Below are 23,945 nucleotides of genomic sequence, written 5' to 3'. Positions count from 1 at the left end.
CAGGACTGTCTTTCAGACCTCGTGCGGAAGATGCACATTTTCCTTAGAGCGCCTCTTCACATGTCTGCTCTAGGCCTTGCACACTCACGTGGGGGTGAACTCTGAGAAAACTTAGAGAGAACGCTCCCTAAGCAAAGGTCCCAGAATGAAGGAATGCCTTGCAGTGGCTCTAGCAGCATCAAGTATGGTTTCTAGGAGTTCTTAGGACCAGCCTCTGGCCCTGTGGTTCTTGTGTTTGTGCCCAAATCTGTCTCCAACCTTTCGCTATGAAAATATTCAGGCTTGCTTTCAATTGAAACCCCATGGAAGGGTGATAAGCTATGTTCCAAAAGATGTTCTTCGGGGGCCCCGAGGAGATACCCCAGTAACTTGAATTTGATCCCCAAAAGTCATGCGGAAGAATCCAGAAACGGTGGGTGCGCATGTAATCCTAGCACCGTGCAGGCTGCCCAGCCAGCCTAGCCTACGTGGTGACTTTTAGAGACCCAGTGTCCAAGAGGGTGGACAGTGTCAGAGGATGAAGCTGTCCTTTATCTTCCACATGAACATGTACACACATGCACACAAAGACATTCTTCCTCTCGTCTGTTGATGACTGAGGTTGCATTGAAGCCACAGATGCAGCATGACCCTCAGAAAGAGATCAAAAGTCTCTCGGCAGAAGAAGGCCCCACACAAGAGGCCGGCCGGCCGAGCAGAAGATGCCAGTCTTGGCTGAGTGGGAGTCGTAGCAACTACAGCCAGAGAGGAAGGAACCAGAGCCAAGAGGAGGAGTGTCTTCCAGAAAGCAGAAGTCTGGAAAGGCACAAAGTCGAAGAGACCTGTGGAGGGACAGAAAGGGGATGCGAGAGAGCTCTCCCCATGCTGAGAGCCAGGAGAGGGGAGTCTCTTGCAATAGCCAGAAGTTGGAGGCCATGTCTAACGAGCAGCAGGAGAACAAAGGAATGAGAAGAGAGGAAGTGTATCCAGAGACCCTTCCCAACCTGTCCTTGCTGGGATCTGAAATACTGGAAGCTTTTGCCTCCAGCCAGTTGATGAATTTTCTGAACACTCGTCTGGACTCACCGGGACGGCAGCTGTATAAATTCATACCCTAATGTTTTATCCTCACTCTCTCTGTGTGTTTGTGTGTGCTCACACGTGTGTGTTTGCATGATCATGGGTACATATAACATAGCCAAAGTTCAATGTTCTACACCATAGTTTTTGAGGAAGTTCTCACTGAATGTTGAACTCACCGATTGGCTAGACTGGACGGCCAGGCCAGTGAGATCCAGGGAGGGCTTTCTGTCACTGCCCACAAGCTCTGGAACTGCGGATATGTGTTGGCATGTCTGGCTTTTTACATGGGTGCTGGGGATCTGAGCTGAATTCACAGCAGGCATCTTATCCACCAAGCCATCTCCCTTCACTGTTTAAGGGTTCTCCTTGCTGTCTGGAGACACGTGGGATGTGGCAGAGCAGGGCTCTTTGCTCTGGAACTCTGGACCTCAGACACACAGGCGTGTGTTGTGGCCATGTCTGGTGCACTGTCCGTCAGTTTGTATTGACCCTGGCTCCACCTACCAGATACCAGAAGAATCTCCCTTCCTAGCTGTGACAGCTAGACATGTCTCCTACCATTGACAAATGTCTTCTTAGAGGACAAAAATCAGTGCCATTGAGTACAGGATGGGAGGACATATTGGGAAAATATGTCTTTGAGTACAGACACAGTTGAACACATATCAGGTATATCATATAGAAGCAAATATGTCATTTGGGGTGAACGTTCTGGTCTATATAAAGAGCTCCCCGCATGAACACGTATGTTACTTATCATCGTTATCACCTCTACTGTGAACCATGGTACCTCCTCTTTGAATCTCTATGTTCTTTAGGACAGTTGCAATACTTTTGAAGTTTAGATTTTTTTTTTTTTTTTTTTAGCACTTTGAAACAGTTTGAAGATTCGGAGGTAATCATGCTATTAATGGTACTGGTTCATTAATAACTAGAGGTGTCTGTGTAGACATTGCCCTCAGGAGCCTATAGGAGAAAAGGAGGCTTGAGAGCCATTAGCTATCACAGGACATTCTTCTGTTTTGCTGGACCAAGGCGCTTAAATGGACAACCCACACCTGTCTTACAGGAAACATTTGCTTTTTGCCTATACAATGTTTTCAAATAAAAATGTCAGGCCTCTTTACCAAGTTAAGAGACCACGTATGAAAGTCCAGACTTTCGTCCTTTTTTGAGAACTTCGGTTGGGCAACAGCAAATGTGTGTTTCTGTGCAACTACTACCACCACAGAAGAAGAGTGCCTGGTCACACGGCACGGCCCAGCCTGTCATGATCCCTACCTCTACCTAGCGTCTCCCTGACACTAAGACTTTATTTATTTATTTTTTTAGTGTGTGTGTGTGTGTGTGTGTGTGTGTGTGTGTGTGTGTGTGTGTTTGTATATGATCTGTACGTTTGTGTAGGTGTGTATACAAATTCATTTGTGTGAATGCCACAGTGTGCGTGTTGGTCAGGATCCAACCTTGGGTGTTGGTTCTCACCTTCCACCTTGTTTAGAGACAGGGTCTCTATCTTGTTTTCCCTTTACATACAACAGGCTGGCTGGACTATATACTTCTAAACATTCCCTTTCTTCACTTTCCATCTCCCAGGAGGAGCGCTGAGATGACATACATATGCTTAAGTCATGATGTTCGGTTTCTATATGGGCTCTGGGGATTTGAACTCAGGTCTTCATGCTTGTACGGCAAACACTTTTGCTCACTTAGAGTTCTTCCCAGCCCCAAGATACTTCCTCTGCTGGCACCTGAAGCCATCATATGAAGGTTCAGCTTCCCTAGTAATTCCCTTTCATCTGTATTCAAAGGAAGTAAAGGTGACTCAAAGCCTGCAGAGCTCGGGGAACGTGGTACTGGGTGAGAACATCTAATTTTCAGAGGCTAGGTTTCCCGCCCCGTTACCCCGCTGCTCCTACACTGGATGCAGCACAGATTCCCCAGGACAATACCTCAGACCACTCTCCTGTGATCCACACATACTCGCAGGGCTGCAGGCTGCAGCTCTCATGGTCTGGAGGCCGCTGCTCTGAGGCACAATGCGCGCTGTGCACCTCACTTTGGTCCTCAGCTACACATACCACCTGTCGGTAACGGGAGCCTTCACCGCACGTCTTGGTGCACTGCAAGAGACAGATGGAGTGGGGTGAGATGAAGCCTCCTCGCTCAGCTTCAGGTCCTTATTCTTACAGTTATTTGATGACGTAGCTAGAGAGATGTTAGAGTGGGAGGATCCCTAGGTGTTGACTATTTCTACCTAGGCACCTGACAAATGTTATCCCTGACCCAGGGAGGTGTTTTCCATTATGTCTGTATGAATGAGGAAATGAAAGGGTGAATGAATGAATACCAGCTTTTTGTTTGTTTGTTTTTAATCCAGCACTTACTCAAACACTGAATCCATTGGTAGGGATGTATCAGAGTGGTAGAGCACTTGCCTAGCATGAGTAGGACTCTGGCCTATATTGGCCTATATTGCTGAAGGAAAAATAAGAAGAAAAGGAGAAGGGAGAGAGGGAGAAAAGGCAAGAGAGGAAGAAAAAGATATGAAGAATGGAAGGAGAAAGAGAGAGAGGAAAGAGAAAGGGAATAAGAGAAGGAAGAAGACTGGACAGGGAGAAAAAAGGGAGGAAACCCCAGGTACAGTGGGACACACCTTTCATCTCAGCACTCCGGAGGCAGAGACAGGCAGATTTCTGAGTTTGAGGCTATTTTGTATTCTGGTCTATACTGCAAGTTTCAGAACAGTCAGGGCAATCATGTCTCAAAAAAAAAAAAAAAAAAAAAAGGAGAAGAAGGAAGTGGAGGAAGAGGAGAAAGAAGGAAGGAAAAGAGAAGAGAAAAAAAGGGAATAGGAGAGGAAAGGAGTGGAGAAGAGGAGAGAGGAAGAAGAGAGGGGAGGAAGAAGAGAGGAGAGAAAGGGAGGGGAGGGGAAGGAAGGGGAGGAGAGGAGAGGAGGGGAGAGATCATGACCCATGATTGCTAAAGTGGCATTGAAATGCTTCTAGGGCTAGGAATGTCATCACGTAAAAGAATGCAAACACTCTCTCCTAGATTATGTTGTTTTGCTCTGTTTTCTATCTCAGGACATCTAAAGGGTGCATCTCCCCCTCTCAATGTGTGGTCTGACAGCCTGACCTATGGCAGGTAGACTGATCTCAGCTCTAGTCCCCCAACAAATATTCACCCAGTTCCAACTGAAGGTAGGTCCTGAAGGACAAGGGTGGCCTTATCAGGACTTCCTTGTTCTCAGAAAGGCACTATTTGTGCACCAAGAATGGGCAGTAAAGGGACATCTGGGCAGTGAGAGAGCAAAGGCTATTATCTCTAATTCTGAGAAGAACCTGGAGCTGTTAGAGCCTATGTCACGTGTCCTGTCACACTTAATTACTTCCATGATCCAGTGAAGGAAAACAGGAGTGGCATGTTTCACTCCAACAACAAATTTCATTTGGGAGGTAAACTGTCCTGCTTTGTCACCAAAGCCTGTCCAAAGCATTGGCTTACTTCAGAAAGCTGCAGGGTGGAGGCAGGCTTCTCTGCCACGAGAGTTGCTGATCTTATTCCCTGAGATTGGGTGTCTGTTGGCCCTAGCTTATAGAACACCAACAAGTTTTGATGCATTATTAGCACACTCTATTTGAGAATTCCTTATTTTAAGTTCTGTAGGGAGAGCCACAGGACCCGCCTCTCTCTCTCTCTCTCTCTCTCTCTCTCTCTCTCTCTCTCTCTAACGGCAGTGCCTTATTTACCGTTTCTATTGCTGTGACACATTTCTAAAAACATCTCCTTTCTTGGGTAAGATAGGGTTTACTTGCTGACACTTCCACATCACTGTTCGTCACTGAAGGCAGTCAGGACAGGAACTCAAACAGGGCAGGAACCTGGAGGCAGGAGCTGATGCAGAGGCCATGGAGGAGTGCTGCTTACTGTCTTGCTCTTTATGGCTTTCTCAGCTTGCTTTCTTAGAGAACTCAGGACCACTGGCTCAGGGCTGGTACCATCCATAATGGGCTGGGCCCTCTCCCATCAATCACTAAGTAGGAAAGTGCTTTACAGGCTTGCTCACAGCTCAATATTATGGAGGCGTTTTCTCAACTGAGGTTCTCTCTTCTCAGATGACTCTAGTTGACATAAAACTAGACAGCCCAGGCAGAGGTTCTCTTTTACCTGCTTTGCCTCAAAGGCATTTAGGTTTGAGACACAGCATCACTCCGAAATGCCTTCCCCAGTCCACCCTATGTCTTTTTTATGTATGCCTGATTTTTTTTTAAAAAAAGGGATAATACAGGGGCTGAAGGATGACTCAGTGGTAAACGCATTTGACATTCAAACATGAAAACCTGGATTTGAATTCCCAGAACCTATATAAAAGTTGGAGGAATAGTTTGAGAAGCTGCAATCCCAGGATCCCAATGAGGGAAATGGGAAATGGAACAGGAGGATCCTGGGAGATAGAGGGTCACTTAGCTGGGCATACACCATAGAGAACAATACAAGATTCTTTCAAACAAGGTAATGTCTGTCCCCTGATCAACACATATGTGTATGGCTCCTAAATACTCTCATTCACACACATGAATGCACACATGCATGCAAACACACACAAACCATCAAATATGGAAAAAAACAAAAATAATTTCACCATTTAACCATTTTAAAATGTCAAATCAGTGACACAGCGTTGCTGCTGTGCAGCCACTGCTACAATCCGGCGATAGAACATTTACATCACTCCATTCCTGTCTATGGTGAATGATTCTATTATGGACATTCAGACCACAATTTGAACACTTGATTTCAATTCTTTTGAGTCTGTTTCTAGGAGTGGAATTGTTGGAGCATATGATGTCGACCTCTGTCTTTCATGAGTCGTTGTTCTTTTAGGAAGCAAAAGATACATGGTAGGTCAACACAGTAGCTTCATCATTGGAAAAATTAGAAGTCTAGCTGCTTAGGAGCAAACCTCCATAGCTGGCATGTCACCAATCGGCATCTAGAGGCACAAATATGACCTGAAGTCATAGTGAGATGAGAAGAAGCTAAACCGCTTCAAAGTGGTGGGGACCAGCTGAACCTGGTTCCTTGGTTCCCTGGTTCAAGCTTCTGGAGTTAGAAGTTTCTGGTTTTCCTTGGAGTAAACTGGCAACTGTTAAGAAGTTATAATGTTTTGCTGAATGTTAAAAACCACACTTCTTCAATCCTGAAGAAGGAATATTTTCCCATAGGAAAAAAATAATTCCTTGGAAAATTAGGACTTAGGGACATCAAAATCATAGCTAAACCTGAATTAAATCTTGCCATGTCCAAGTTCTCACTAATCCATAAGGCTCAAATTGGTGTCAATAAGTAACAGCTCCCAGTAGAAATATCAGGGTTCCTCAACAGTTTTTGCTCTTTAAGTATTTTCTTCCCTTCTCGAAGAATAATTAACTATTATAAAAACTGTTTTGACACTGGCAGGGAATTGCACTGAGAAAGCTTACCCAGAATAAAACTTTCTGGGAAATTAAAAATTAAACCAGGTAAATAATTGACTTTTTTTTTTCATGCTCCGAAAACCATGTGACTAATGTTTTCTCCTGGAAACTTAAGCCTTAGAAAAGTCATGAGGAAAATAAATCTAGCCCATGCTACTGGGGTGCTTTAGCTTTGGTAAATACTTACCCCTCTCCCAAGCTGGCCCACAATAATCTTCAGCACCTCCTGTCCTAGAATATTATCTAGACTATTCTTAAAATTAAAAAAAAAAGGAACACTCAAGCTGCCTCATTTTGATTTGCAGGAGGTTTTCTGTGTTTTCATTATGGTCTTCTGAATTAATAAATCAACAACCCAATAAATGACTAGGTAACTGCATCAGCCTCTGTGGATCTCAGCATGCATTAGACGAAGAAAGGAAATAATCACAGTGCCAGGTTAAACAGGCTGGCACATCCATTGTTCTGCAGGGTGCATGTCTTCCAAGGTACTGAGACTAACAGGAAATAACTTACAAAATCTGAGGGTGAGGAAGACCTAAAATAAACCCCTAAGGTACGAGTTCTTCAACATGTTGATTTGTTTTTAGGTTGATATCTAATGAGTCATTTATTGCAATCTTTAAACATAAGAAAATTGTCTTTCATTTTGAAACACACATTTTTGTCACGATTCCCTAACCATGGGGAAAAAGAAAATCACCGGCCATTCACAGGTTCTACATTTTAAAGGATGTTTTCCCCAAGGATGAAAGAATTTGTCATTTCTGGTAGCCGATTACTGCTGTTGGGAAGCATATGGGCTGATGAGTCACAGACCCAATGGGGGAAGTTGATAACACTGGGTTGCTTTTGCTGGGTGTTTATGTCCCCAAGAAAGGTCAGAACAAATGGACTCATCCACCGTTGTCTAAAAGAAAGAAAAAGCAGTCACTCTTATGGAAAAAGTCGTTCATCTGACTAACGTTTGCAATGTGCACTGGTCTGTGTTGCAGATTAGAGGTCAGCTTGATGACTTCTAATTCAGTTTCTGTCACTGCTTGACAGCCAGGGAGCCAGCTACTCCCAGTTTGGGGTCTCACATGTCTCTCAGGTAACCGCTGGAGCTTAACCCTAAGAGTCCTCCGCAAAATCATGTAAATCGTGACGGGTCCTGTAATAGATTATGTTAGTGAGTTAGAAGCCATCTAGGAGGAAAGAGGAAGCAGTGGGCAGCCCAGTGATGTGGAAGGGGGTATGCGGCAGGTGATGTAAAGGGGTGAAGGAGCAAGTGAGTTTCCAGGGCCAGAAGGCCAGGGATCATCTTTAGATTTCCTAAAGCTGGAGGTGAGGAGCTATAGCATGTAGGGAGTGAGGACCACAGTGGGTAAGATTTGTCTTTCATTTCTTCCCATCTTGTTTTTTTCCGGTGATGCCAGGGCCCTAATCTAAGGTCTTACACATGGTAGCCAAGCAACTCTAAGCTCTGCCACTGAGTTATTGACCTGCTCAGCTCTTTTTGGAACAGGGTCTCCCTATGTAGCCCTGGCTGGCTTCATACTTGCCACCTTCCTGCCTTCTTGTTTCTGGGGCTGTAGGCATATGCCATCATGACACTTGGCCTCAGGTAGGGGTTTTTAGATGATAGGATTTGAGGTTTGGGGATTAAAACAAAACAAAACAAAACAAACGACAACAAAACCATGCCTAATGTCCAGTGTCTGGTACTTTTTAGGTGATTGACACATAATGTTGAATAAGTGAATGAGGCAATGGGTAATAAAGGGTTAAGATGACCACACCAAGCCCTCTCCACTCCTGGTTGTAAACATCATGAAAATCTTATCACTCAACTGACCTAGGAATTGCTGCTCATTCCTACTCTTCTATTCTGAGGAGATGAACTTGGGAATCACTCTTGGCTGAGTACAATAAATGCTCCTAAACTTGAAATATGCTCTAAAGAGGCCCCAGTTCCTCTTCTGGGACAAACAGCAACAGGCCAGGCAGTTCGGCAAAGTCACAGCATGTTCATGGCCTTGTGACAAGAGAGCACAGCAGCTGTTCTTTCAGAAAGAACGTTGGCTTAACTGTTCCAGAGGACCTTGGAATGCCTTTATTCTTCAGTAGAAGAAGCAGGCATGGCCCACTCTCCAACCCCCACACCTCCACCATCTTTTGTCACTCTATTCATAAATTCAACCATTCACAGTTATCTTATGTGCTGTAGGTACTATGCTAAACGCTGGGGAAATTCTGGAAAACTGAGTCCCTGTCTTAAACAGCTGCCACTCTTTCTCACTGGCACAACCAAAAGCGTCTCTGAGCAGAGTGGCTCTAACACCAGAACCTTCCCGGTGAGCAGGACCTCATGTCAGCCACCCAACTGCACAGAGATTGTTGGTTTTCAGAAGCAGGTGGGAGGTGCAACCCAGAAAAGTGGGCAATGCATTGAAACCAGCTCTCCAGGAGGAGGCTTGTCAGATGACGGCCATGTTGAGGTAGAGGGACCAAGGAGGTTTGTGTTCTAGGGGCCAGTGTCCTGGCCCTCAAATCCTCACCTTATATGCAAGAACTTTGATGGTTAGCCTCTCTTAGCCTCTTGTTTCTTCACAATAAATGGGATAAAACATGACTACGTCAAAGAGTTAAGGAAGTAGTTCAGTAATCGGTCACTGCATACAAAAAACACTCATTAAATGCCTTGTTTATTGCTTAGTAAAGGCTCATTCTATTATGCAGCTATCACCAGTGAGGGGCCTCCGAACTAGACAATTCCAAGGGAAGCTAGCTCCTCACATTGTACCCCATAGGAACAGCAGTCCCTGGAACCGTGCAGTTCACAAGCCCTGCAGCTGTATAAAATATCCCTGATAACCACTGCAACATGCAAAAGTTGTGCTTCTCAATTCAGATTCCCTGATTATTTCTTAATAGGAGAAGGGTGTCTTTTGTTCATGGGCTTAGTAGGAAATGCATCTTAATAACAAACTAGTGAGTTTTAGTATTGTGCAAAGGAGAACCAAAAGGTACACTACATACACAAAAGGCAAACATAACAAGAAGTGTTTGCCAAAGCATGCTAGGAAAGAAGAGTTTTCAGGTAGATGAAGCTCCGTGTGGCTCATTTCTGTTTGCCTGGGAGGCTGGGCATTGGTGCGTCACCAACCTCAGGTCATGTGAAACTAGAACATAAGCCTCTGCAGGGATGAGATCAGGTCAAATGGCAGCTGAGGGAGGAGTTGAGAGTACAGAGGTAGACAGAGAACTCTGGGGCAGGGGAGGTTGGGAGGGCCTGCACAGCACAGTGAGCACCAACTTAATGTTTCTTTTTCTTTTTATTATTTTAAAAATATTAACTTTGTATCCCAGCTGTGGCCTGCTCCCTCATTCCCTCCCAATCCCACCCTCCCTCTCTCATCTCCTCCCTGCCCCTTTCCAAGCCCATTGATAGGGGAGGTCCTTCTCCCCTTCCATCTGATCCTAGCTTATCAGGTATATTCAGGACTGGCTGCAAAGTCCTCCTATGTGGCCTAGCAAGGCTGCTCCTCCCTTGGGGGGTGGGGGGAGGAGGTCAAAGAGCCAGCCATTGAGTTCATGTCAGAAATTGTCCCTGTTCCCCTTGCTAGGGTACCCACTTGGATACTGAGCTACCATGGGCTACATTTGAGCAGGGATTCTAGGTTATATCCATACATGGTCCTTGGTTGGAGAAACAGTCCCATAAAAGACCCCTGTGCCCAGATATATTTGGTCCTTGTGGAGCTCCTGTCCTCTCCAGTTTCTTTCATATGATTCCCTGCACTCTGCCCAAGGTTTGGTTATGAGTCTCTGCATCTGTTTTGATACACTGCTAGGTAGAGTCTTTCAGAAGCCCTCTGTGGTAGGCTCCTGTCCTGTTACTTGTTTTCTCCTACATCCAATGTCCATCTCCTTTGTCTTTCTAAGTGAGGATTGATCATCTTACCCGGGGTCCTCTTTCTTGTTTATCTTCTTTTGGTATACAGATTTCAGTATGTTTATCCTATCTTATAGGTTTAGTACCCACTTATAAGTGAGTATATACCATGTGTCTTTCTTCTTCTGGGATACCTCACTCAGGATGATCTTGCCTAGTTCCCACCATTTACCTTCAAATTTCATGATTTTTTTGTTTTTAATTGCTGAGTAGTATTTCACTGCGTAAAAATATCACAATTTCTGTATCCATTCCTCTGTTGGATATCTGGACATCTGGGTTGTTTCCGGGTTCTGGCTATTACGAATAAAGCTACTAAAAACATGGTTGAGCAAAGGTCCATGTTGTGTACTTGAGCATCTTTTGGATATATGCCTAGGAGTGGTATAGCAGGATCTTGAGGAAGTGCTATTTCTAATTGTCTGAGAAAGTGCCAGATTGATTTCCAAAGTGGTTGTACAAGTTTACATTCCCACCAGCAGTGGAGGAGGGTTCCCCTTTCTCCACAACCTCTCCAGCATGTGTTGTCCCTTGAGCTTTTGAGCTTAGCCATTCTGATGGGTATAAGGTGAAATCTCAAGGTTGTTTTGATTTGCATCTCTCTGATGGCTAAGGATGCTGAGCATCTCTTTTAAGTGTTTCTCTGCCATTCTAAATTCCTCTACAGAGAATTCTCTGTTTATCTCCGTATCCCATTTTTTATTTGGATTGCTTGATTTATTACTTTATAACTTCTTAAGTTCTTTATATATTCTGGATATCAGCCCTCTGTCAGATACAGGGTTGGTGAAGATCCTTTCCAAGTCTGTAGGCTGTCGTTTCGTTCTGAAGACAGTGTCTTTTGCTTTACAGAAGCTTTTCAGTTTTATGAGGTCCCATTTATTGATTGTTGCTCTTAGAGCCTGTGTTCCAGCTTAATGTTTAATGAGAATATCTTTGATCTTGAAAGGAGTCCTGTGCAGGCAAGTGGGACTGAGGCTGCAACATTGAGGCTGCAGCATTGGTCCTACTGTGGTCATTTAAGATGGCTGCCTAGCGATTTTCAACCTCCCCTCTAAGCCTTGATATTGTGAGGACATCTGGAATAGGCTGATGGGACCTGTCTCTCCTCTGCTGCCTTGAACTTTACTCTCTCAGTCAGTGTCACTCATGGATTTCCATCCACCCTCACCAAACTGGTAACTCTTCAAACTCTTCCTTGGGAGTAGGAGAGAGCACATTAGCAGAGGGATAAATTCTAGAACCTGTTTGGTTTTGTTTTATCATTTACAGATCTTGTTTTCTCCATGACTACAGTTAAATTCTTCTAAACTTACTATATACAAGCTCTATCATCCATCTTCTCAAGTCATTGTCTCCCTTCTCCTCCTCCTTCTCTTCCTCTGCCTCCTCCTTTGAGACAGGGGCTCATTACATATCTTTGGCTGGCCTGGAATTTATAGAGATCCACCTGTCTCTGCCTCCTGAGTGCTGGGATTAAGGGCATGCTCCATCACATTTAAGTCTTTCTATAGGGAGCTTGGTAGCAATATTTGAGGAAGGATTTCAGAAGGTCCACTGCATGACACATGCAAAGACAGAAGCTTCTAGGCTCGTTTCTTGTGTGGTTTTTCTACCCTATGGGATTCAGAAGGAATTGGGAATAGAGCTTATAATTCTCATGATTGGCTCCGGAACTCTCAAATGCTGGCTACAGCATAAACAGTTAGCTTTGGTTCATCTGTGACTACTTCCTCACTCTCTGATCTTTGGAACAGAGACAAGGAGTTGAGTTTAGCGACAAGGGTGAGGTGGAGAAAACGGGCAGGGGTAGGTCTGAAGCAGGAATTCCAAAGATAGTCAGTCGCAAGTCTCAGTGAGTCAGGGAGATGAGGTAACCTCTCCTTTATCTGTCACTGCCAGTCCCGAGAGATTGCAACTTGTGACAGATAAGTGTTCTCTCCAACTTCCTCAAAACTGCTCCACCATTCTCATCCTACAAATGGCAAGCCAAGGTTCAGAGATAGAATAATTCTTGCTCTGAGTGATGAGGCTATGGGTGCCATAGCTGAGATAAGGTCCACACCAATATTATTCTAAGCGTACATTCCTGATGTTTCTGGCTCGCTCCAGTTCAAATAATCTGAGATTTAACTGTTTTAGGTATTCTCTCTGATACTATCTGATAGAAGCAAAGAAAAGTCTAGAAGGAAAACAAGCAACAGGATGAGGCAGATGGAGAAGGAGGAATTCCTAGAGAAGGACCACTGTAGTAAGGAATGGACTCATTGCCAGGAAGGGATTGGGGAGGACGGGGCTGGAAAAATCAATCCCAGGGGCACAGAATACAGTTGGAAAAACAGTAAGATTTAAGAGAACAAACAGCCTCATGTGTGACTTTCTCCAGATGACAGATGTAGGCCACTGGCAAAGTCCACCCGAACCTTGGTTTTACCACCTGCAAAAAGGGATGATAATAATTCTCTCACCTCATCTAGTTGTTCAAAAGATAGAGTGAGATGACGGAGAGAAAGCGCCAAGGGCAGAACAATCACCTTCACACCACACTGCCTTGTGCTGAGAGCACTGTCGGTGAGGGGAAGTCCTTCATCTTCCCTCTTCGGCAGACCTCACTTTGCTTCCTAATTCTTTCCCCCTCTTTCTATAATCCAGCATTCCGCTCTGAACACTGGCGTTACCTCCTCCTAATGTCTTATACTGTTCCTTCCAGCAGCTAGACTTTCCAGCAGCGTGGACATTTAAGTGTCTGCTTTAGTCAAACATTAACAGGGAAAATAAGTCTGGCCGATTTCTGCATTAACTGAACAGTCCCTGCAGATTCCATCAACTGTGGAAACCGTTGTAAATTCTTCACTACTTAGTGGGCGTTTTACGTGAGTGTCCATCTCCTCTCCCTGACAGTCAATGTCACAGAAAGAGGAAAAATACAGGCGAAATTTTACCTCAAAAGTTCTACTCGCCGCTTATGACTATTCACATGAACACAAAATAACCAAATCCAAACAGACATATTCAAATATCCCTCCCATCTCCCCTCCTGGGAAAGCTGTCTCGACGCTTATACTCTTGGCAAAGGCATGGTAAGGCTTTTTTTTTTTTTCTTTCTTTCTTGTCTTGTCTTTTTCCGTTTCAGTGAACCCAGCTCTGGCATATTCAAGGACACAGGGAGACAGAAACAGGAATTGCCTAGAGCCTGACAGCAAACCTTTTGGGAAGGAGCCAACAATGCCACTGTGCTCAATGGCTTTGCCGGCTCCATAGGGTGTGGATATGATGCTGGCAAGGGGGTGGAGCGACACGCGGGCAGGTGTGCACTTACTTCATGGCTCTACTTACTTCTTGCCATCGCTCTGCCCTCCAAGTGTAGAGAGGACATGGTGAGGCTTGGCAGACACGCTCCGACTCTGGTCTGCTGTACAGGCTGCACTCACTCTCTTGGGCTGTTTGGTGTGTCCCGATCTGACAGCCCACATGCCTCTGCTGCACGCCTTGGCCACAGGACACAGAGCACTGAGGAGACACAGGGTGTAAGTAGGCATCTGGGCTCTTTCTGGAGGGCGGGAAGGGGTAGGTCGCAGAGGAGGGCAATGCTTTCTTAATCCAATGATTTTTCACAGCAGTCAAAATGCTTTCTCATTTCCAAGGAGGGGGACCCCAAGGCAACGTCTAAAAGCTGGAAACTCACTGCCAATGCTGGACAAGGAGCAGGAGCCACCCAAGTGGGGAGGAACTAAAACTCTCAGTGGGTGGCAGAGGGTGGAGAGATTGTGAGGAAATAGCATAATCCAGAAGTAATGTTGCCACATTCAAACAAACAAACAAACAAACAAACAAACAAAAACAAAGAAAACGAGCATAACTTCCATCCTGGAAGATGCATGGTTTGTGAAAATTTGACATGCATTTCTATAGTCTAACCCACAGAGAGCCAACCATTGACAATTAAAGCCATTTAAGTAGAATGACTTTTTCCTGCCCCTTTATCTTCCAGTTTCCATCCTGGAGACAGAACATTGCTTTGCTTGTTGTTTGTTTGCTTGTTTAAATCATGGAATTCACTTAAGTATCTATGCCTACTTATAATCTCAAATGAATAGATGGAGAATAAAAGCTAATAAGGAAAAATAATTTCCTCAGGCTTAATGTTTTTCAGTCCTTGAAAATCCCATTAATCACGATGAAACATTTTGTTGACCAAGTTGCAAAACACCAATTAACTTTCCCCTAAATTAATTTTTTAATGTTTTCCTCATTGTTGGTTGCATAATCTCACTTATGGGCAAGCCAAGAATTATTGTCTTTATTAAGGTTTTGGCAGTCAGAAACCGAAGGCAACCTTTGATTAGAAAGAACTGCACAGTGCGGCTCTTCGTTATTAAAGGTTATTAGCAGTTGGGGGAGCATAAATCCATCTCTACTAATTTGCCTGGTGTTAAAAAACAAAGTTATCAGACATTCATGCCATGTAGCTAAGAAAAAGTCTCCTCTTAAAACAGAACCAGCATGCTAGAATTGCATGCTTGTCCAATTTACTTGTAGAAGAATTCAAGGTGCTCTGTGAGTGATGGAAATTCTGTCAAGACATACACCCAAGTGGATGCTTCTGCAGCTGAGGCTCCTTTTTAGAAGGCAGCTTGGAAAATCCCATTGTTTCAGAAAAATCTATGCTAGGGAAGAGGCTCAGAGCTCACATCAAAGGGAGCAGAAGACAATGCTTCTTCCCAACATTGCAGCTATTGTTTGGGTTTAATTGGATTAATTGAATTGAATGAGTTTGTGACCCACAAGAAACCAGGCTTTAAAGTCATTATGTTCTGGGAAGGAGAAGGCGAGGACTCTTAAATGCCACAGATGGCTTTGCCTCCCGACATCAGCCACTTAGCTCATGGGGGCTATGTGAGTAATATTTTACACGGACGGTACTGGGAAAGTATGGGAGTAGAGTTACCCAGCAAAGGATAGAAATATTCAAGTGTCATCAACAACAACCAAAGCGTTCCGGATATTTGAATCTGGACTCTGAAATCCAAGAATTTACCTCTAGAACCGTGTGCAACAGAAATATGGAGAATAATAATGTAAACACACCGAGATTTGATACAAAGCTCATATAAATTCTAAAAAAAAGAAAAATCACATAATGTTTCCACAACCAAAAAAAATGGGGAGGACCTTCAGAGTGTCTACTTCAGATTAGGTTGTTAAGTAACTGGATACAGGGGTGGAGGGAGGTACTGTCTGGTCTGCAGGCCTGCTTATGGTGTCTTCCTCAGTCACTCTCCACGCTGTGATTTGAGCAAGGGTCTCTCACTGGACACGGAGCTCACAAATGCAGCTACGCTGGCTGGCCAGCAAGCACTAGAGATCTTCCAGAGAGCCTCCCTTAGAACTACAGGCACACTTGGTCAGATTTTGACCTGGGTGCCAGGGATCTAAACCCCATCCTCGTGCAGGCAGAGCATGCACTTTGCTGCTGAGCTGTTTCCCTAGACTCCCAAACCTCTTTCTGATGCTATCATAACTATAAAGAGGTACCTACAGAGCAGTGAAATAAGGCACCAAGAGTCATGAGTTATCTAACATTTCAACAATCACTTCTTACAACGTTTCATAGTTTTGCATGAGACAAAGAAAACAATTATCATATGTTATGTTGTTCTGGCTTCTGATTATCGTAATATAGAAGGCAACTTTGCACTAATTACTTTTATTGATTAAAAACTATTAGCACGACTTAGATGAAGAGTGAAATACAAACCCTGCCTTTCCGGATAATGCATCTGTAGTAATCTCCGCTCAGAACGAGGTACGCTGCAACTGAATTTCATTCTCCTGTCCTAGTTCATAGAAGACAACAATTTATGGGCAGAGCCAGGCAGTCTTGCTTGATGGATTCTGAGAGATTGTGCAGAATCACAAATTCTGAGAGACTGTACAAAAATCTGGCATCAGAAGGTACCGAATGCGAACCTGGATCTAGTTACGCTCAGTGAACTTTTTAGTTCCAAGGCAGACAACATCTGCGCTGCCTTTATTAATGTGCCCCTCCCACCATCTTGGCAGGGCCAGTAGGTGTGAAAGGATATGTTTTTTTCATGGTGAACTGCTGGGAGCCAGGCTTCACCTCTTCTAGTTCCCTGCTGTGCAATGCTAGAATGCAGAACTCACTGGCTTAAGCAGAACTTGACACTTACATATAATAATAATAATAATCCCTGTAAAATTTCTCATGTTTGGGAAATCAATATATTCCTGAAAATTTAGAAAGGATTTTGTCTCACAATTTCTTCTAGTATTATGCTGAGATTAATGGTGGCACCATTATTTTAAAAGCTGGAATTAACTTGAAAATGGGTATGTAACTCTTTTATAAATGACAACATCACCCACTAAACTTTATGAAGTGCATCCCACACACTGGGTTCTCTATAAGGGTCTCAGCCAAGTGTTTCTCTGTTGTAGGGATGTTCTGTGCACTGTAGAAGCTGAGAAACGTTCTTTCTTTGTTGCCACTAAATTCCCTTCTCTCACTCCAAGCTATGGCTACTCAATCTCCAGACATTGTTAATTGTCTCATGGGGTACAGAATTACCTCCATTTGAGTGACTAGCAGTGTGTTAAGAATCTTCTATAAAATATTTTTTTTGTTTCTTAATGAACCTTTCCAATAAATATCCATAAATAAATAAAGTGAAGAACAGAGACAATTGCCCTATCTCAAGGAAAAAAAAAAAACAAAAACAAAATTCGAATCAAAATCAAGTTTGCAAGGAGATGTGGCAAAGTCATTGTGTTTTTGAACTTGGCTCCTGGTTTTAAAACACGGTGCTAACGTGGTAATGTTTTATACTATGCCAGCAAAGACTAGGGTGAGAGGTTTATATTTAAACAATGCATCACTGATGTTCACAGTTCAAACAAAGCTCAAATGACCAAGAGACCAGAAAGTACTAAAGGAACTGTTTCTCGTCACCACTCATAGAATCGCTTCCTAATTTCTCAAAGGGCATAAGCTGCACCACTGTCTCCAGAAAATGCTGAAAAACCTCTCACAGCAAACACCACAATTAGGCTGCTTTCCTTCTCACTACAGGGAGAGCCAACACCAAGAGCATCGGGTGATTCAGAGGGCAGTGTGGACATTTGCTACAGAGATCACCTAAAAATTAATTCTTAAAAATGAATCCAAGACACCATGGTTTGTGCGAGACTCCGTTACATGTTATATCAGTAAGGAAGTGAAGTAGATGAAGATAATTCCACAGTTGGTGAGGCCCATCCTGACTCCAAAGGCGTGAGTGACACTGAGAAAAAGGCCAGTGACTCAGGAGGGATGAATGAACTGATGTGCACAACTCAGGGCTGTTGAAAAAAGTATTACTTCCAACCCAATATGTTTCCCTAATCATTTTAGGGGTGAAGAGGAGGCTTGCTAGAGGACATAGTCCTAGCAAACTGTACCTGGAAGGCTTTGGCTCCAGGAGAATATTGAGCCTCCATAGCATTGGGCTGAGTCAAGAACCAAATGGTGATACTTTTCTTTTTTCTTTTTTTTTTTTTTTTTGGCTTAAAATTTCATCAGCATCTTTTAGCTCTTGATTAAAATCATCCAAGCAAACCAAACAAACACAAACATTTGAGGGGGGAAAAAGAAATCCTTTAAGACTTTAGTGAGGATTTTTCTTTTACGTAATTTCCTTTACAGCTTCAAGATTTCAAAGAGTCCAGAAATGAAACATCCACTTTACGACACAAAGCACTCCATTTTTGGAAGGGCTTCCAAAGTATGGTAGAGTTCTATGCCAACATTCAATGTGTCCTGTTATCATCAGACATTTTGACAAGATGAAAATTTCTACTAATTATTCTTTATATTCTCATCTTGAAGACATGATGACTACAATATAGCTCCTAGCAAAAAACAGAAGGGCCAGATAGAAAATTTAAATATGATAGCAAATGAGCTCTCATTAATTTTGCTTAATATCATAGCCTTAGGAATATTCTTGTTTACCACCAGATAATTAGTGATCTGGTAATACTTAACCATATAGTCTGTTTTTTCCACCACCCAGCGGCCCAAGTGATTTTCAGGTCTTGCTTCTTTTTACAGTTTATCTTTATGAACCGATTCTGAGTGATTGTTTTGAACAGGTATGCTTTCTTCTTTAGGGAAACTTTTTTTTTTTTAAATAATCTATGTTTGCAAGACAATCAAACAAACAAAGCAGGCTATAGATCTAACCATCCTAGCTTTATAAACAATTTTAGGCTTCTCCTGGATATTGTAGTAAAACTCAGTTCCTGTTTACCACAAAAGATTCTTTTATACATCTCTTTCGTGAATAAATTAGCCTTTTAGATGTAAGTCGTTTACATGCTCTGAGCTTCATATTCTTTAGGAAGATGCATTAGATAAATAGATAAGACAAGGCCAAAGAACATAGCGAAGAGTAACAGAGCATGAAAGTCTACATGGGACAACCTAATTAGTGTGGCATCTTAAATAACATTAGCTGCAGGCTTTGCATGAACTGAATAGCTCCAAAAACAAAAGGGCTGGAAGTTAAAAGATGATAATGGTCACTTAGAAACCACTGGTGGTGGGGGGCAACAAGTACGATGCGCCGCCTTGAAAACGACCCCTGATGGAAGCCAGAGGAAGGCAGAGCACAGATTCTCTGATTGCCAAATTAAAGCCAGCAAGCAAACGCAGAGGTTTCTTTAGGACACAGCCTCTGGAGGGATGAGGCTACCGTGCTGGGGAAGGAGGCACTATGCTGTAGTCTTCTGCGAAGTGGAACATTGATAGAGAGAACAGTGATGTCAGCAGAGGACATTACACAGCATTCAGACTCCCAGAGGAATTTTCCACTACAATATTAAAGTGGAAGAACCTCAGCTCTTCCGGTGTTAATATGGCTGCATCCAAAGGTAGAAGAATTCTTCCAGAGGCCACATACCCTGAGCCTAGTTTTCAGATTCTTAGGAGTCATTGGCTTGACTCTCCACAGCATGGGAGAAGGAGAGGACTGGACACCTCCTGCTGAATCCGATTGGCAGAGAGAAGGCTCAGCGTTAGGAACAGAATGTTTTAAAAGAAAGGGAACCTCCTCGCCACTCTCAAGCAAGCACCTTGAACAGCAGTGAGAGAACACATAGGCAGTGGGGTTCTGGGACCCACGATAAGTTCTAGGTGAGTCGAGATTTTAAAGTTGCTTTTGCAGGTTCAAAAAGAGACTGTAATTGGTGTCCTGGGTTCTTCTTCTCTTGCCCATCTGAATCATACTTCACTCTCATCCAAACAAAATATTACTGGAGAGTCTACCAGACTCAAGCCCCATTCCTAACCCCTCCCCGAGCAAAGCACTTGGCATTCATAGCTGCATTAAATCTTGCTAAGAATCACATGAAATGGGCCCAGGAAGGTCAAACAAATCACCCAATGATACACAGCTACAAAATGACAAGAGAGCTCTCCTTCACGTCCCCCATCTCAATTGCAAACAAGCAAACAGGCGGAGGGACTTGTATTTTATATTGAAAATTGTTATAGTTTGAAGGTGACCTGTCCCACAGGTTCATCTTAGTTCTCGGATGGTGGCCCTGGGGGTGAGAGGTGAAATTAGTAGATATAGGTCATTGGGGGTTGCCTTTGAGGGTTACAGATTGGTCCAGCTTTCAGCTCTTTCTTTTTTATGACCTGCCAAGATGTGAGCAGCTGTGCCCCAAACCACTGGCCAACAGACCATGCCACACAGCTGCCATGCCTTCCCTGCCAGCCATGATAGACCAATATTCCCTAAAAGAGGAATTCAGACTACACCTCATTTCCCCCTAAGTTGTTTCTGTCAGGTCTTCCGTGTGATAGGAAAGAATCTCTAAGGTTAACTGAACCTCAGTTCCTGTCAGGTGACAACAGCTCACCTCAGTGCAATCTAAACTAGGCCGTTTTAGGTGGTGAATGATAACGCAAGACCACCAGCTGGATACCGGAAGAGCTACTGTGCCTGTGACATCTGCCACCTATCACCGTGTGAGATTCGGCCTCACAACCGCACCAAAGCTCTGTCGACTGAGGTCACGTGTTCCAGGCCACCCAGCCTGCCAAGTGAAGATCCCTCCCAGTTTGTAAAATGAAAACAATGCAGAGAAACACCAGCGAATGCACTGGTGTCAGGCTTGGGGCTAAACAGAAGGAAGCGGTTGGGGAGAGAAGCGTTGCTCACCTGACTCCATGCGCCAGCCTTCCATCTGGGGCACCGTCCTCCTCGGCACCTTCTGTGCCCATGTGGCTTAGTAAGGTGCTTACAGTAATCACTCTCTAAATGGCTTCCATCTTTTGCCAAGCAGTAAACATTTCGGTGTTTATGCCCTCGACCACAAGAGACAGAACACTGCAATATAAAGCAATGGCAAGGTTGTTCTTTTTGTTTTTTTTTGTTGTTGTTGTTGTTTTGTTTTGTTTTGTTTTGTTTTTTTTTTGAATCACAGTGACTTTGATTTTAAAAACAAAAGGAAGAAAGAAAATGTGTAAGGTGACGATAGATCATGTCTAATGAGAGTTAGTATGACTCCATTCTTTTCAGTGCCATTCCCGAGAATAACTCGAAGCCTTACAGGGAAGAAAGGTGACAATAGAAGAAAATGCTTGTGCATTATAGCATGGCCCTGTGTGGAGCATTGGTTTATACAGCAACGTGGGAAGATCCCCACAATTTAGCCTGAAAACCACCTCTTGATTCTGAAATTGCTATGGCCGTTACACTGAGGGAAGTCCCGCTGGAGAATAGTAAAACACATCTTCAATAAAATGTCTTCTGATCCACTGATTGATATAAAAGCACATTTCCAATATGACCGTGTTCAATTTCTCAAAGATCGTATTTAAGGAAACTCTTCAGCTATTTCTTTAAGGGAAAAAGCTCTCATGTTCCCCAGCCCATTGGAAAGAGGTGAAAAAGGCAAGAAAAAAACCCCCAAAAAACAAAACCTGAAAGGTTAGCTGTTAGCTGGTGGGTAAGTCTGTGCCAACTTCAGGAGGGAGGCATTACCTTTCAACTTTGATCTGTGGGTTCACTGGACTGTTTTAAATGTGACCTTGTCTGACCACATCTAAGAAACTTGACTTTGATTTCAGATTAGGTTTCTCAGAAAGGTTTAGGAATCAAAGTGCCCACGGAGTCTGGACAAGAATTTGATGTGACAGCTTCTTGTAGAACAGGCAAGAGGCTGGCCCCAACGGACGCACCAAGACTTTCAACATCCAAGGCCTCATTAGCAATTACAGCGTCTTTACTGCAGCCATCATGAACTGATGGCTCAGATCTTTAAAGACACTTTATTTCCCAGTATAATACTCTGCTTTCTAGAGGGCAGTAAATTTAAGAATGGAGAATAAAAGGTAAAGTCTCAATGAAAATAGATTTCACATTACAGTTCTCTTGACTTCACGTTTCTTATTCCCGCCCTCCCCAGTAACTTTATTTTTTTGTTTTTTTTTTGGGGGGGGGCTTAATTTACCAAAGTATCCTTTTATACCTAATAAATAAACAGCTCCATGTAAAACAAAGATCCTAATACTAATTTTATCATTATTACTAGAGATCCTCAAAGTTACACCATTTATAAATGTGCCCAAAATATATTTCTGTCAAAAAAAACCACTATAAAAATTTCAGCTGTAGCTGGTAGAAAATTTAAAATATGTATGCTAACACATTTGGCTTTTGTTTTTTTACTTTAGGTTGTGAAATATTTGTGAATATATTATTTGAAGTAGCTATTATATAAATCTTAATAGTTCACAATTTGGAAGAAGGGAGCCTAGTTGGAATGTCAGAACCCAAACAAAAACCTGCAACAGTTAATCTACAGTGTTTGGGGACATGTTGAGTACTGAGTATCATTTTCAAAGTCTTCTTGTGATGAAGTTCTTAGAACTTCAGTCTCTGAGAGTGGCTAATGACTTGCACAAAGATACTCCCTATTGTAAATGACCAGTTCATGATTTTTAAAATGTTACTTCAGTAAGAAAATATGAAGTCATAAATACAATTTGGGATAAATTCATTTGCAATGAAAACAACATCTATTGAGTACACACCATGTGGTAGATACTATATGACACATTGGAAATACAGTGATAACAGAATTGACATAGTCCGTGATCTCAGGGACCAGGAAAGCAAATTAATATTACTCAGGTGATGACAAAAGTATTGCGTATGAATGTGCGTCTAAGAAACAAGCAAGCTGGAATGATTGCAAGAGACTCTCCGAAGTCTTCCATGGGGCTATACCAGACAAGCTTGAAGGTCATAAAAATGAGACCGAGTTACATTTGGCATACAATGGAAAATCTTTGAGGAGAATTAATTCAGAATAGGGAGTAGTCTAATTTTTGTCTTGAAAATTCTGCTTTGACTACCAAGTCAAGTACTAAATATGAATATAGGTTAACTGGAAATAAGGCAAACCACAAAGGAAGAGCCATGTCTGAAAGGCCAGAGCTGGTAGCAGCTTGGATGAACATATAGAACAGAGGTTCTCATCCTGAGAGTTGTGAGCCCTTGTGGGGGGAGGAGGGGTGTCCACCGATCCTTTCACAGGGGTTGCATATCAGATATTCTGCCTATCAGATATTTACATTACGATTCAATGTAGCAAAATTACAGTCATAAAGTAGCAGTGAAAATAATTTTATGGTTGGGGGTCACCACAACATACAAAGGGCACAGCATTAAGAAGATTGAGAACCACTGCTACAGAGGTTTGGGTGGAGAAAGTTGGGGGTTAAGGTTGTATTCTTCTTAAAGTAGAACTGACAGTACCTTATGGGTCAGCTGTTGGGATGAAAGGAAGAAGGCAAAGATGACATTCAGATGTCTGATTTGGCAACTGAACGAATAGTGATATTTGTTACCATTTTCAAAGATGCTACACACTGAGAGAAAATGCATTGACAGCCAAGGGCCTTTTTAATTGTAAGAAATGGGTCTGACAGAAAGCACATGGAATAGTAGGTCATAACATTTGCTTGATTAGAGAAAAAAAAATATATATATATATATATTTAGGCTTATCAAATACACATGAGTGAACTTAGAGCAAATATATCTTTAGGAATAGTCATTTCAGGGTGCAAACTGTCCAAACAAGCTAGCCCTCAGTGGGAAGTGGGAAAAAAAGAGCTCATGAGAGTTAATAACCTGCCAGAGTCACCAGAAGACATGGTCTAAAAGTAGGTCATGCTGTATAGAGTAGAATTGGAAACCTCTCAACATTCTCACATACACTATGTGCCGGACATTTCCCTAAGACGTTACTAGTTCTAAGACTTGTATAGTTTAGCCATCACAACCTCCCAACACAAATCGATGATACAGATAGGTACTGTTACGAGAGATGAGTCAAGTGGCCTTTGCAAACAGTACAACCACAATGCCTTCAACTCTGTTTCCCACCCA

At 43.0% G+C, this 23,945-nt stretch overlaps 1 protein-coding gene across 1 annotated transcript in view; it reads right to left on the bottom strand.

The window, feature by feature from the left end:
- The window catches only part of Adamts9 (ADAM metallopeptidase with thrombospondin type 1 motif 9), a 161,981-nt gene that overhangs the window by 28,965 nt on the left and 109,071 nt on the right, over positions 1–23,945 (bottom strand). Inside the window, exons 29-31 of the mRNA XM_055628553.1 lie at positions 20,706–20,873; positions 13,813–13,986; positions 3,012–3,182 (exon numbers count right to left, since the gene is read on the bottom strand). Of these exons, the coding sequence (XP_055484528.1) occupies positions 3,012–3,182; positions 13,813–13,986; positions 20,706–20,873 (513 nt within the window). The remainder of the gene's footprint in view (positions 1–3,011; positions 3,183–13,812; positions 13,987–20,705; positions 20,874–23,945) is intronic.

Source organism: Psammomys obesus, unplaced genomic scaffold (assembly GCF_907164565.1).
Source record: "Psammomys obesus unplaced genomic scaffold, mPsaObe1.curated_primary_1811, whole genome shotgun sequence".
Taxonomy (NCBI): Eukaryota; Metazoa; Chordata; class Mammalia; order Rodentia; family Muridae; genus Psammomys; species Psammomys obesus.
This window is presented reverse-complemented; position numbering and strand designations above follow the sequence as displayed.